General features: G+C 43.5%; 2 protein-coding genes across 3 annotated transcripts in view; one reads left to right on the top strand and one right to left on the bottom strand.

Moving 5' to 3' along the window:
- Positions 1-1,525: 1,525 nt before the first annotated feature.
- The window catches only part of LOC143291522 (uncharacterized), a 14,178-nt gene continuing 703 nt past the window's right edge, over positions 1,526-15,000 (bottom strand). The window contains exons 2-7 of one of the 2 annotated variants that reach the window (XM_076601420.1): positions 13,278-13,540; positions 11,204-11,410; positions 8,033-8,080; positions 6,250-6,367; positions 5,452-5,602; positions 1,526-1,684 (exon numbers count right to left, since the gene is read on the bottom strand). In XM_076601420.1, coding sequence (XP_076457535.1) covers positions 1,619-1,684; positions 5,452-5,602; positions 6,250-6,367; positions 8,033-8,080; positions 11,204-11,410; positions 13,278-13,540 — 853 coding nt within the window. In that variant the 3' untranslated portion in view covers positions 1,526-1,618. Of the gene's footprint in view, positions 1,685-5,451; positions 5,603-6,249; positions 6,368-8,032; positions 8,120-11,203; positions 11,411-13,277; positions 13,541-15,000 lie in introns of both variants that reach the window. The other variant, XM_076601419.1, reaches the window with a different exon arrangement.
- LOC143291369 (uncharacterized) lies at positions 2,640-5,441 on the top strand (the record flags this gene model as incomplete). The annotated part of the gene is made up of 3 exons (XM_076601210.1): positions 2,640-2,655; positions 3,935-4,014; positions 5,337-5,441. Coding segments are annotated over exons 1-3 (201 nt in total), but the record flags the coding sequence as incomplete, so codon positions are not given.

Below are 15,000 nucleotides of genomic sequence, written 5' to 3' on the forward strand. Positions count from 1 at the left end.
GACAGACAGACACACACACACACACATACACGCACACGCACGCGGGCACGCGCGCGCACACACACACACACACACACACACACACACACACCCGCCCCCCCACCCCTCCCGCACACAGAATGCGGATACAGCCTTTTCGGGGCAACACGTTACATCAAAAGGGTTAAAATTATTTGTTCAACAATTGAACTGACACAGGGATTAAACTGTCTTTAATTCGGAGAGTTTTTAAATGTCAGTGTCCTGCAAATGTCAAAATCCAGAAGCGTCTCAGCGATAGGTTTGATTTCAATGCACAAGAGTTGTAATCAGTTTCGTAGCATTTCAGTCTCTGAATCATGCAGCATTGCAGATTACAATAAGACGAACAAGAGAGGCAAGGCCTTCAAGACTCACTTGTGATACACTTAAAAAAAAATCCAAGCTTTTTATATATTGAGTATAATTTCAAAATGTAATGTTTAAGATGAGAAAGATCAGTTTAAAGCAAATTAAGTCCCCTAGCATTAATTACAGAGTAATTTCCTTTTTTTTACTATCTGCAACAAAACGTTTGTAAAATAAATAAAACTTCCATGCTGAGCAAAAGAAGTTCCTGTTTGAACAGAAAATGATAATAATGACTGCTCTTGTTGTTGGGTCAGAATATCAGATCAAAGTGCCAAGTTTAGAGACTACAAAAAATACAAATATAACAGTAAATGCACTTTGCATATAATTAGGCTTCATTTTTTATTTTTTGCGCCCATCCCAGAGGTGCAATATTGTATTAAACAAGATGACTGGAAAGAACTGAATTTTTCCTATTTTTATGCCAAATTTGGTGTCAACTGACAAAGTATTTGCAGAGAAAATGTCAATGTTAAAGTTTACCACGGACACACAGACACACACACACACACACACACACACACACACACACACACACAACCGAACACCGGGTTAAAACATAGACTCACATTGTTTACACAAGTGAGTCAAAAATGGTTTGTATTGAATATTGTGTCACCAGCGTCTGCTTCTTCATCCTGTGTTTCATTCTTTCCTTCCTTCCTTCCTTCCTTTGTCTGTCCAGCTCTGGGGTTCACTTTTCTTTGTTCATCGTTTTTGTTTTTTCTTTACCGTTCTCTCCATCCTGTTTCTTTCTTCCTCCGTCTCTCCAGCTCTGGGGTTCACTTTTCTTTGTTCTTTGTCTTTACTTTATCTTTCTTTCTTTCATTCTTTCTTTCTTTCTTTCTTTCTTTCCTCCTTTCTCCCTCCACCTGTTTCAGCATCCCACTTTCTTTCGCCTCCTCTCACTCTTTCTTGTGAACAGGGAAAGGAGCTCAGAAGATTAGTGTATATTAGCCCTGTGTATACATTCGTGCGTAAGCTGGTGCATGTGTGTGTGTGTGTGTGTGTGTATGTGTGTGACAGAGTTATATTCCATGTTATTTTTTTATGTTTCGTGTTTACCTCTTGTTGTTGTTGTTGTTACTGTCTACAGTGTCCGTACCGGTTTTTTTTTTCTTTTTCATCTTGTGTGTGTGTGTGTGTGTGTGTGTGTGTGTGTGTGTGTGTGTGTGTGTGTGTGTGTGTGTGAGGGAGGTATCCAGGTTACCCTCAATAAAACATTTGTTCATTTGTTGTCCTGCTCGCTTTCTTTCTTTAACTTCTTCTTCTCATCGTCAGTTCCTGGAGACATCTGAACAAAAGATATTGTTGTAATCATCATCATCATCATCATCATCATCATCATCGTTCTTAGTATAATAATAATAATAATGGATACTTATATAGCACACTATCCAGAAATCTGCTCTAGGTGCTTTACAAAAACGCTTTAGTTAACATAAAACATCATATCTATGTTACATACACACACCAAAATGTGACTACACACACACACACACACACACACGCACACACATACACACACACACACACACACACACACACACACACACACGCTGCATACATACATTTTAACATACATGTGTATCTAACAGCTACCCTAACACATACGCTCACATAGGCAGGCACAAACTTACATAAACACACGCACACGCACACACAATACACATTCATATACATGCATGTAGTTATGTACATATACATATGTATACACACATAGTCAAGCACACCTAACGCAAAGGAAGTGGACCTGCCACAATAGTATTATTATTATTATTATTGTTGTTGTTGTTGTTGTTATTATGATGATGATCATGATGATGATGATCATGATGATTGTTGTTGTTGTTGTTGTTGTTACTAGTAGTGGTAGTAGTAGTGGTGGTGGTGGTGGTGGTATTGTTGTTGTTGTATTTGTTATCTTTCTTCTTCTTCTTCTTCTTCTTCTTCTTCTAATCATTAGCATCAGCGTGCTAATACGTCTGATAAAGATATCTGTGGGGAAAAAAAGTTACAACTTGATGATAAGTTTGAGTCACTTGACCGACCGACTGTCTCCGTATTGACGCTTTTTTTTTCTCTCTAAAGGCCTGACTAAGCGCGTTGGGTTACGCTGCTGGTCAGGCATCTACTTGGCAGATGTGGTGTAGTCTATATGGATTTGACCGAACGCAGTGACGCCTCCTTGATACTGATAGTGACGCTTTGGTGTGAATGATATTGAAACAGGAGAAAACCATGCCATTATGTGTGGCATATGGAGTAACTGGACAATTCCCTCTGGAGATACAAGCAAAAAGCAAAATGTTCGGTTTTTGCTTGAGATTGGCGATATTAACTGCAGACTGAAGCTTTAGAGCAGGTCTACTTCATACATATTTTTGCATGATAAGTATAGATCACCATTCCTTTGTTCTGTGCATGAAATATCAAATGCTGTTACAACCCCCTTCCGGAGTATTGGGAAATCATCCACATATGACGAATACTACAGTGTTAGTTGTCACATATTTCCTTGTACGAAACTTAAGTACGCAACTACCACAGAACTGAAGGCAACAACTCTGCATGAAAACAGACGTCCATCAACTCACGCAGAACCAACGACAACAACAACAGAACCAACAACAACAGAACCAACAACAACAGAACCAACGACAACAACAACACAACCAACGACAACAGAACCAACAACAACAACAGCAAAACCAATGACAACGACATCAGAACCAATGACAACAACAACAGAACCAACAACAACGACAACAGAACCAACGACAACAGAACCAACGACAACAGAACCAACGACAGCAACAACAGAACCAACGACAACGACAACAGAACCAACGACAACAGAACCAACGACAACAGAACCAACGACAGCAACAACAGAACCAAAGACAACGACAACAGAACCATCGACAACAGAAGCAACAACAACGACAACAGAACCAACGACAATGACAACAGAACCAAGGACAATGACAACAGAACCAACGACAATGACAACAGAACCAACGACAATGACAACAGAACCAAGGACAATGACAACAGAACCAACGACAATGACAACAGAACCAAGGACAATGACAACAGAACCAACGACAACAGAAGCAACAACAACGACAACAGAACCAACGACAATGACAACAGAACCAAGGACAATGACAACAGAACCAACGACAATAGAACCAACAACAACGATACAGAACCAACGACAACAACAGAATCAATGACAACAGAACCAACGACAGCGACAACAGAACCAACGACAACAGACAACAACAACAATAACAACAGAACCAACGACAAGGACAACAGAACCAACGACAACAGAACCAACGACAAGGACAACAGAACCAACGACAACAGAACCAACGACAAGGACAACAGAACCAACGACAACAGAACCAACGACAACAGACAACAGAACCAACGACAACAGAACCAACGACAACAGAACCAACGACAGCAACAACAGAACCAACAACAACAGAACCAATAACAACAGAACCAACGGCAACAGAACCAACAACAACAGAACCAACGACAACGACAACAGAACCAACGACAACAGAACCAACGACAACGACAACAGAACCAACGACAACAGAACCAATAACAACGACAGCGACAACAGAACCAACGACAACGACAACAGAACCAACGACAACAACAGAACCAACGACAACAACAGAACCAATGACAACAGAACCAACGACAACAGAACCAATAACAACGACAGCGACACAGAACCAACGACAACAGACAACAGAACCAACGACAACAGGACCAATAACAACGACAGCGACACAGAACCAACGACAACAGACAACAGGACCAATAACAACGACAGCGACAACAGAACCAACGACAGCGACAACAGAACCAACGACAGCGACAACAGAACCAACGACAACAGACAATAGGACCAATAACAACGACAGCGACAACAGAACCAACGACAACAGACAACAGGACCAATAACAACGACAGCGACAACAGAACCAACGACAGCGACAACAGAACCAACGACAGCAGACAACAGAACCAACGACAGCGACAACAGAACCAACGACAACGACAACAGAACCAACGACAGCGACAACAGAACCAACGACAACGACAACAGAACCAACGACAGCGACAGAACCAATGACAACAGACAATAGGACCAATAACAACGACAGCGACAACAGAACCAACGACAACGACAACAGAACCAACGACAACAACAGAACCAATGACAACAACAGAACCAACGACAACGACAACAGAACCAACGACAGCGACAACAGAACCAACGACAACAGACAATAGGACCAATAACAACGACAGCGACAACAGAACCAACGACAACAACAGAACCAATGACAACAGAACCAACGACAACAGACAACAGGACCAATAACAACGACAGCGACAACAGAACCAACGACAGCGACAGAACCAATGACAACAGAACCAACGACAACAGACAATAGGACCAATAACAACGACAGCGACAACAGAACCAACGACAACAACAGAACCAACGACAACAACAGAACCAATGACAACAGAACCAACCACAACAGAACCAATAACAACGACAGCGACAACAGAACCAACGACAACGACAACAGAACCAACGACAACAGACAACAGAACCAACGACAACAGAACCAACGACAACAGACAACAGAACCAACGACAACAGACAACAGAACCAATGACAACAGACAACAGAACCAATGACAACAGAACCAATAACAACGACAGCGACAACAGAACCAACGACAACAGAACCAACGACAACGACAACAGAACCAACGACAACAGACAACAGAACCAACGACAACAGAACCAATGACAACAGAACCAATAACAACGACAACGACAACAGAACCAACGACAACGACAACAGAACCAACGACAACAGACAACAGAACCAACGACAACAGACAACAGAACCAATAACAACGACAGCGACAACAGAACCAACAACAACGACAACAGAACCAACGACAACAGACAACAGAACCAACGACAACAGACAACAGAACGACCCATACGTACCATCTCTTCAGTCACGTGCTTTTTCAGACAGTCAGTATACGCAACGTTCTCCCACTCATCCTCCTCCACCAACGATGTCTGTTCGGATCTTCCTCTGTCTTCACTCACCGGTGGCTCCCGATTGGTTCCCATGTCACTGCCTTCCAAGACCCTGCAAGGAATTTGTACAACATTAACATAAAACCAACAAACAACAAATCACCTCAACAGGCATTTACACATCACCACCACTGGAGGCAAGTCTGTTGTTTTGTATTGCATTGAGTCTTGTAGCATCGTCTGGAATCCAGTGACGTTGTATTGCCAGCTCACTGCCAGTGTGTGTCTTTATGGCATCATACTGCATTGCCTTGTATCTTGTCACATCGTCTGGAATCCAGTGACGTTGTATTATCAGTGTGTGTCTTTATGGCATCATACTGCATTGCCTTGTGTCTTGTCACATCGTCTGGAATCCAGTGACGTTGTATTACAAGTTGACTGTCAGTGTGTGTCTTTATGGCATCGTGCTGTATTGCATTGAGTCTTGTCACATCGTCTGGAACCCAGTGACGTTGTATTACAAGTTGACTGTCAGTGTGTGTCTCTATGGCATCGTGCTGTATTGCATTGAGTCTTGTCACATCGTCTGGAACCCAGTGACGTTGTATTGCGAGCTGACTGTCAGTGTATGTCTCTATGGCATCGTGCTGTATTGCATTGAGTCTTGTAGCATTGTCTGGAATCCAGTGACGTTGTATTACAAGCTGACTGTCAGTGTGTGTCTTTATGGCATCGTGCTCTCAGGGTCTGACTCACCCGGGACGGCGGACACAGACGATGATGACGACGATGATGGTGATGATGATGACGACGATGGCAGACAACGCCACAATACACAGGACCAATGCCAGCGTGGCTTTGGCATCAATCTTTTCTGCACATCAAATCAATACACGTGTATGCGTAAAAGAAAGGACAAATACATTTATGAAATGATTGATTATTTAATTCCAATTGCTGACTGAATGACCAAAGATTGTGTCAGCCTCCATCACCATCAATATAGACAAAACAGTCTCAAAGTCTGTGGCCTTTCATGCCCTGCTCTCATGGTGACCTCAGTTTCGATACCCCTCCACTTCTGTGCTTGGGGTGAGTCCTGTCAATGTCTTCAGTGTCGGCGGATTCATGGGGGGCTGTTGTTTGAGGGACGTGGTGGCGGTCTCCACTCTGGGAGGGACGCTCACTCAGTCTGGCTCCGCGACTAAGCCATTATTGTCATTAGTAGGGGGCTTAGTAGGTGGTGTCCTAAGTACGTTAAATCAGAGCAGGCACCACTGAACACCACCGAAGTGACTCAGCAGCAGTGCAGGGTCTCCTCTGGTGTGTGGCCTCCTGGCGACCTAACATCGATGGTTCCCTGCGGACTGCCGACGCTGGAACTATGACGGACGAACCCGGGTGTGGCCGTGTATGGGGGAATCTAAATGAGCGGCGTGGGAGTAATGCCACTGAAACGGTGCAGATGATGGGGCAGCAAAACAAAAAATAATAATAAAAAAAGAAGAAGAAAAGATTGTGTCACTGTACACAGCAATGCAGTACATTAGACTGATATGCATCGAAAGCAGCACGTGACAATGCACCTGATCACAATGCGGTATAACAGCACTACTCTGCAGTCTTTTTTTATATCATAATTATTATTTATTTATTTATGTGTGTACGCTTATATATATATATTTTTTTTTTTCTCAAGGCCTGACTAAGCGCGTTGGGTTACGCTGCTGGTCAGGCATCTGCTTGGCAGATGTGGTGTAGCGTATATGGATTTGTCCGAACGCAGTGACGCCTCCTTGAGCTACTGAAACTGAAACCGAAACTGCACAAACAATGCCATGCGACAGGCCTGCGATTCGATTCCGTACGATACGATACAATGTTGGGCAACACAACGCAATAATGTATCATGAAAATACAACGCAGAACAATGCAAAACAGTATTATCGTGCAGAACAGTACAATATAGCACAGTGCAGTGCACAGTACAGTGTAGTAAAGTATAATGCAGTACAGGACAGTACAGTACTTCTTCCTTCTTTGGCTGCAACTCCCACGTTCACTCGTATGTAAACGAGTGGGCTTTTACGTGTATGGACGTTCTTATCTCGCCATGTAGGCAGCCATACTCCGTTTTCGGGGGTGTGAATGCTGGGTGTGTTCTTGTTTCCAGAACCCACCGAACGCTGACATTGATTACAGGATCTTTAACGTGCGTATTTGATGTTCTTCTTGCTGTATACACACACGAAGGAGGTTCAGGCACTAGCAGGTCTGCACATAATTATGTTGACCTGGGAGATGGGAAAAATGTCCACCCTTTACCCACCAGGCGCCGTTACCGAGATTTGAACCCAGAACCCCCCAGATTGAAAGTCCAAAGCTTTAACCATTCGACTATTACCCCCGTCGAAGTACAGTACAATTCAGTACAGTGTGGTTCAGGAGAGTACAGTGCAGTACAGTGCTGTGCTGTGTTGTGTAATGCAGTACAGTACAGGCCAAAATTAAGACAAGACAAGGTGTGTGTTTCATTTACCCATCAGGCGTGTCGTTGGACCATTTTTCTCTGTTGTCCGGCTTTCGTCTGTCATTGGACCATTTTTCTCTGCTGTCCGGCTTTCGTCTGTGAGACAAAAACCACAGGGGTACAAATTAAGGTATACACTGAAACACAAAAGACCCGAAGAAAACAAAATTAAGTGGCATAAACAGAAATATAACACGATGACTAGAAAGAACTGAATTTTCCCTATTTTTATGCCAAATTTGCAGAGAAAATGGCAATGTTAAAGTTTACTACACACACACACACACACACACACACACAACCGAACACCGGGTTAAAACATAGACTCACTTTGTTTAGACAAGTGAGTCAATAAAACGACTAATTTACAAATATATAAATGAGTCAAAAGAAAAACGATGATGAAACAAAAGTCAGTGTGTTGACACACAGACAGGTAGACAGACAGACAGACGGACAGAGGGAAAGATAGATAAACAGAAAGTAATAAAATACATACATACATAATTTTTGACTCACTTGTGTAAACAAAGTGAGTCTATGTTTTAACCCGGTGTTCGGTTGTCTGTGCGTGTGTGTGTCTGTGTGTCCGTGGTAAACTTTAACATTGACATTTTCTCTGCAAATACTTTGTCAGTTGACACCAAATTAGGTATAAAAATAGGAAAAATTCAATTCTTTCCAGTCATCTTGTTTAAAACAATATTGCACCTCTGGGATGGGCACAAAAAAATAAAAAATGAAGCCTAATTATATGCAAACTGCATTTACTGTTATATTTATATTTTTTGTATTCTCTAAACTTGGCACTTTGATCTGATATTCTGACCCAACAACAAGAGCAGGACAAGAACAGGAACTTCTTTTGCTAAGCATGGAAGTTTTATTTATTTTGCATACGTTTTGGTGCAGAGTGTAAAAAAGGGAAATTACTCTGTATTTAATGCTAGGGGACTTAATTTGATTTAAACTGATCTTTCTCATCTTGAACATTACATTTTGAAATTATACTCAATACATAAAAAGCTTGGATTTTTTTTTTTAAAGTGTATCACAAGTGAGTCTTGAAGGCCTTGCCTCTCTTGTTTTTTATGGGTTTGCGTCTGTGAGTTAAGTTTCAGTTTCAGTTTCAGTAGCTCAAGGAGGCGTCACTGCGTTCGGACAAATCCAAATCCATATACGCTACACCACATCTGCCAAGCAGATGCCTGACCAGCAGCGTAACCCAACGCGCTTAGTCAGGCCTTGAGGAAAAAAAAAGAAAAAAAGAAAAAAAATGTGGATAAATAATAGATAAGCTTACATATATAAATAAATAAGTAAATAAATAAATAAGTAAATAAATAAATAAATAATAATTATGATATAAAAAGGTAGTAGTAATGATAATAATAATAAAATAATAATAATAATAAATAAATAAGTTAAAGTGAGTTGACTGATTGGTCAGTCTCTTTGAAACAGTGGCCATACCAATGTCTCTGAAACAGTGGCGATTTCCATGTCTCTGAAACAGTAGCCATACATATGTCTCTGAAGCGATGGCCATACCTATGTCTCCGTAACATTGACCGTACCTATCTCACTAAAACAGTGGCCATTCCTATGTCTCTGCAGCAATGACCACACCAATGTCTTTGAAACTGGCCATCCCTATGTCTGTAGTTATGTCTCTGAAGCAATGGCCATTCCCATGTCTCCGAACCAATGACCATGCTTGTACATCTGAAACAGTTGAACAGCGGCCATAACTATGTCTCTGAAACAGTGCCCATACCCACGTCTCTGAAACAGTGGCCATAACTATGTCCCTGAAACAGTGGCTATGTCTGTGTCACTGAAAACAGTGGCCATATGTAAATCTCTGAAAAAGTGGTCATGCCCATGTCTCTGAATCAGTGGAACAGCGGTCATACCTATGTTTCTGAAACAATGGCAACACCATTATCTCAAAGTCAGTGGCCATACCAACGTCTCTGAAGCAATGACCATACCCATGTCTCTGAAACAGTGGCCATACCTATGTCTCTGAAGCAATGGCCACACCTTTATCTCTGAAACAGTGGCCATACCCATGTCTCTGAAACAGTGACATAGTAGTGTCTCTGAGACAGTGGCCATGACCTTTGTCTCTGATGCAATGGCCCTGTGTCCCTCTGAAGCCTCTGTGTGTGTGTGAGTGTGTGTGTGTGTGTGTGCGTGTGTGTGCGTGCGTGTGCGTGTGTGTGTGTGTGTGTGTGTGCGTGCGTGCGTGCGTGTGTGTGTGCGTGTGTGTGTGTGCGTGCGCGCGCGCGTGTGTGTGTGTGTGCGTGTGTGTGTTCCAGTCTTCCTGACTTTGAAGAATATATCATTGCTGCCCCGTTGATCAGGTGACGTGAAATCCACGCTGATGCCTAATTACGGGTATTTTGTACGGGTACAAACATAGGGGGGTGGGCGGGGGTCAGGGGTGGTGAAGGAGGGAGAACAGGGGAAGTAACAAGCAAGAAGTGGCGATTGCCTGAGCTCTGAGCTCCAACCGAGGTTCTTTCCCTTAGACTGGTGGTCAAAATGAAACCACCGTTAATACAAAATCACATCCCACCCCAGAAAACTGCGAATTCAAACAAGTTCGCAGGCAAGATTCCAATGTCGGCGTTTTGTTTGTTTGTTGGTTGGTTGGGTTTGAGTTTTTTTTTTTCTTTTTTTATCACAACATATTTCTCTGTGTGAAATTCGGGCTGCTCTCCCCAGGGAGAGCGCATCGCTATACTACAGCACCACCCATTTTTTAGTCTTTTTTCCTGCGTGCAGTTTTATTTGTTTTTCCTGTCGAAGTGGATTTTTTCTACAGAATTTTGCCAGGAACAACCCTTTTGTTGCCGTGGGTTCTTTTACGTGCGCTAAGTGCATGCTGCACACGGGACCTCGGTTCATCGTCTCATCTGAATGACTAGCGTCCAGACCACCACTCAAGTTCTAGTGGAGGGGGAGAAAATATCGGCGGCTGAGCCGTGATTCGAACCAGCGCGCTCAGATTCTCTCGCTTCCTAGGCGGACGCGTTACCTCTAGGCTATCACTCCACTACTAGAAAGATGTATTGTTGACTGGATAGATGGATAGACAGACAGACAGAAAGAAAGATAGATAGATAGATAGGGGTGGCAGAAATTGACACAGAAACAGGGACAGAAACTCACTGCCTTTAATGAGGTCACACGGATGGATGTGAACGCCAGTAGAGGGCACCACCTGGCAGACATATTTCCCGCCCACTTTGTCAAGGGCAGGGGGCGCTGTGAACGTCAGACGGTGTGAGACGACCTTGTCGAACTGAACGCCCTTGCTGCTCTGACAGATCATCCTGTCCTCGTGTTCCGGTAACCAGTTGCACATCAGCTTGGTTTCTGTTACAGAGATTGATCAGTTGATCAGAAAGATGTCTGTGACAGAGATTGATCAGTTGATCAGAAAGATGTCTGTGACAGAGATTGATCAGTTGATCAGAAAGATGTCTGTGACAGAGTGATCAGTTGATCAGAAAGATGTCTGTGACAGTGATCAGTTGATCAGAAAGATGTCTGTGACAGAGTGATCAGTTGATCAGAAAGATGTCTGTGACAGAGATTGATCAGTTGATCAGAAAGATGTATGTGACAGAGTGATCAGTTGATCAGAAAGATGTATGTAGCAGAGATCGATCCGAAAGATGTATGTGACAGAGATTGATCAGTTGATCAGAAAGATGTCTGTGACATATTGATCAGTTGATCAGAATGATGTCTGTGACAGAGATTGATCAGTTGATCAGAAAGATGTCTGTGACAGTGATCAGTTGATCAGAATGATGTCTGTGACAGAGAGCGATCAGTTGATCAGAAAGATGTATGTGACACAGAGTGATCAGTTGATCAGAAAGATGTCTGTGACAGAGTGTGATCAGTTGATCAGAAAGATGTCTGTGACAGAGAGTGATCAGTTGATCAGAAAGATGTCTGTGACAGAGAGCGATCAGTTGATCAGAAAGATGTATGTGACAGAGAGTGATCAGTTGATCAGAAAGATGTATGTGACAGAGATTGATCAGTTGATCAGAAAGATGTCTGTGACAGAGAGCGATCAGTTGATCAGAAAGATGTCTGTGACAGAGTGATCTGTTGATCAGAAAGATGTCTGTGACAGAGTGATCAGTTGATCAGAAAGATGTATGTGACAGAGATTGATCAGTTGATCAGAAAGATGTATGTGACAGAGAGCGATCAGTTGATCAGAAAGATGTATGTAGCAGAGATCGATCCGAAAGATGTATGTGACAGAGATTGATCCGAAAGATGTCTGTCATAGAGATTGATCAGAAAGTTGTCTGTGACAGAGATTGATCAGAAAGTTGTCTGTGACAGAGATTGATCAGAAAGATGTCTGTGACAGAGATTGATCAGAAAGATGTCTGTGACAGAGATTGATCAGAAAGATGTGTGTCATATAGATTGATCAGAAAGATGTGTGTCATATAGATTGATCAGAAAGATGTCTATCATATAGATTGATCAGAAAGATGTCTGTGACAGAGACCAGAAAGAGGTATGTGATTGTAAATGATTTTTAAAAAAAGACTGACAGTGATCAGAAAGATTTCTCCGACAGTGATCAGAAAGATGTCTATCATATAGATCGATCAGAAAGATGTCTGTGACAGAGACCAGAAAGAGGTATGTGATTGTAAATGATTAAAAAAAAAAAAGACTGACAGTGATCAGAAAGATTTCTCCGACAGTGACCAGAAAGATGTCTGTGACAGAGACCAGAAAGAGGTATGTGATTGTAAATGATTAAAAAAAAAAAAAAAAAAAAGACTGTGGCAGTGATCAGAAAGATTTCTCCGACAGTGATCAGAAAGATGTCTGTGACTGTAACTGTTAAGAAAAAAAAAAGATCAAATGCCTGTGACAGTGATCAGAAAGATGTATATGACAGTAATCAGAGATTTTTTTTTAATCTGTCTGTCTGTCTGTCTGTCTGTCTGTCTGTCTCTCTCTCTCTCTTCCTCTCTCTCTCTCTCGCCCTGTCTCTCTCTCTCTCTCTTCCTCTCTCTCTCTCTCTTCCTCTCTCTCTCTCTCTCGCCCTGTCTCTGTCTCTCTCTCTTCCTCTCCCTCTCTCTCTTTTCCTCTCTCTCTCTCTCTCTCTCTCTCTCTCTCTCTCACCCTGTCTCTGTTTCTGTCTATCTGTCTGTTTCTCTTTCCCCCTCTTCCTTACTCACTGCATTATCTCACTGACCTGACTCCGCACCAAGGTCAGGATGGTAGAACTTGATGTTGAAGTCTTCCTGGGTCTTGGAGATGTCCCTGCCGAAATCGCAGGTGACAGAAGTCTCATACGACGTGGTCTTCGCAGTGCAGGTGACAGCACCGTCTGTGCCACCGATGGTCATCATCATCATCACCACCATCACCAGCAGTATCAGCGGTTTGGGTGAAGACACTGCACTCCCCATCTCCATTATCTGCGTCCTGCCCTGCTGTTCTTTGGGGATCTCTTCGCTGAAACCACACATCACAGGGAACCAGGAACAATGCATTAAAACAATAGGAGCAGCAACAACAACAGCAACAACAACAACAACAACGACAACACCAACGACTACTACAACAACGACAACGATGACGACGAAACAGTCAAACGAAGAATATGATTATATGATCAGTAGTTAGTCTGTGTATTATATGACAGACAGAAGCATATAATTTGTAAGTTTTTTTTTATGTATGTTAACTTCCAACTTGCTTCCACCCTCCCCCACCCCACACACACAGACATACACTCTCTCCCTCTCTCCCCTCTTCTCTCTCTCTCTCTCCCTCTCCCACTCAGTCCCCCCCTCTCTCTCTCTCTCCCCTCTCTCTCCCCCTCTCTCTCCCCTCTCTCTCTCTCTCTGTTTCTACCCCCTTCTCTCTCTCTGTGTGTCCCCCCTCTCTCTCTACTCCCCTCCCTCTCCCACTCTCTCCTCTCTCTCTCCTTTCTCTCCCCTTTCTCTCTCTCTCCCCCATCTCCTCCCTCTTTCCCCCCTCTCTCCCTCCGCCCCCTCTCTCCTCTCTCTCCCTCTCTCTCTCTCTCTCCCACCTCTCTCCCTCTCTCTCCCCCTCTCTCCCCCTCTCTCTCCTCTCTCTGCCCCCTCTGTCCCTCTCTCTCTCCTCTCCCACTCTCCCCCCTCACTCTCTCTCTGTCTCTCCCTCTCCCACTCTCTCCCCTCCTCTCTCTCATCTCTCTGTCTCTGCCCCCCTCTCTCTCTCCCTCCTCTCTCTTTCTGTCTCTCCCCCTTCTCTCTCTCCCCCTTCTCTCTTTCTCTCATCTCCCCCTCCTCTCTCTCTCTCTCCCTCTCACTCCCCCCTCTCTCTCCCCCCCTCTCTCCCTCACTCCCCCCCGATTCTCTCTCCTCTCTCTCTCTCTCCCCCCCCCCATCTCTCTCTCCTCTACATTATCATAACTTTGTTATGAAGCGCAAGGACCTCAAAGAAGATTAGGTGAACACGTCATAGAAATGATTCATAATCATCGCGTTGACCTCATCCTTTCTGATAAACGTCGGACGCCACTTCAGCCGTCTGAAAACGAGAAAACTTCAGTCATTGTGCCCGATAACAACTCACCAGGATTTTGAGAAAGTGCGCGGTCCAACTGCCTACTGTCTTCGCTGACATCATCAACAGGCTCCTTCAGTTATTTTGTGGGTTTCTTTATAGGTTTTTCTCTCTTTTTTTTTTCTCTTTTTTTCTGCCCCATCATCTTCACCGTTTCAGTGGTATTACTTCCAAGCCTCTCATTTAGATTCCCCCATACACGGCCACACCCGGGTTTGTCCGTCACAGTTCCAGCGTCGGCAGTCCGCAGGGAACCATCGATGTTAGGTCGCCAAGAGGCCACACACCAGAGGAGACCCTGCACTGCTGCTGAGTCACTTCGGTGATGAATTGCATTTTTTGTTATGTTGCTCTGCTTTGTG

The sequence above is a fragment of the Babylonia areolata genome, chromosome 17, assembly GCF_041734735.1.
Source record: "Babylonia areolata isolate BAREFJ2019XMU chromosome 17, ASM4173473v1, whole genome shotgun sequence".
In the NCBI taxonomy this organism is placed as follows: Eukaryota; Metazoa; Mollusca; class Gastropoda; order Neogastropoda; family Buccinidae; genus Babylonia; species Babylonia areolata.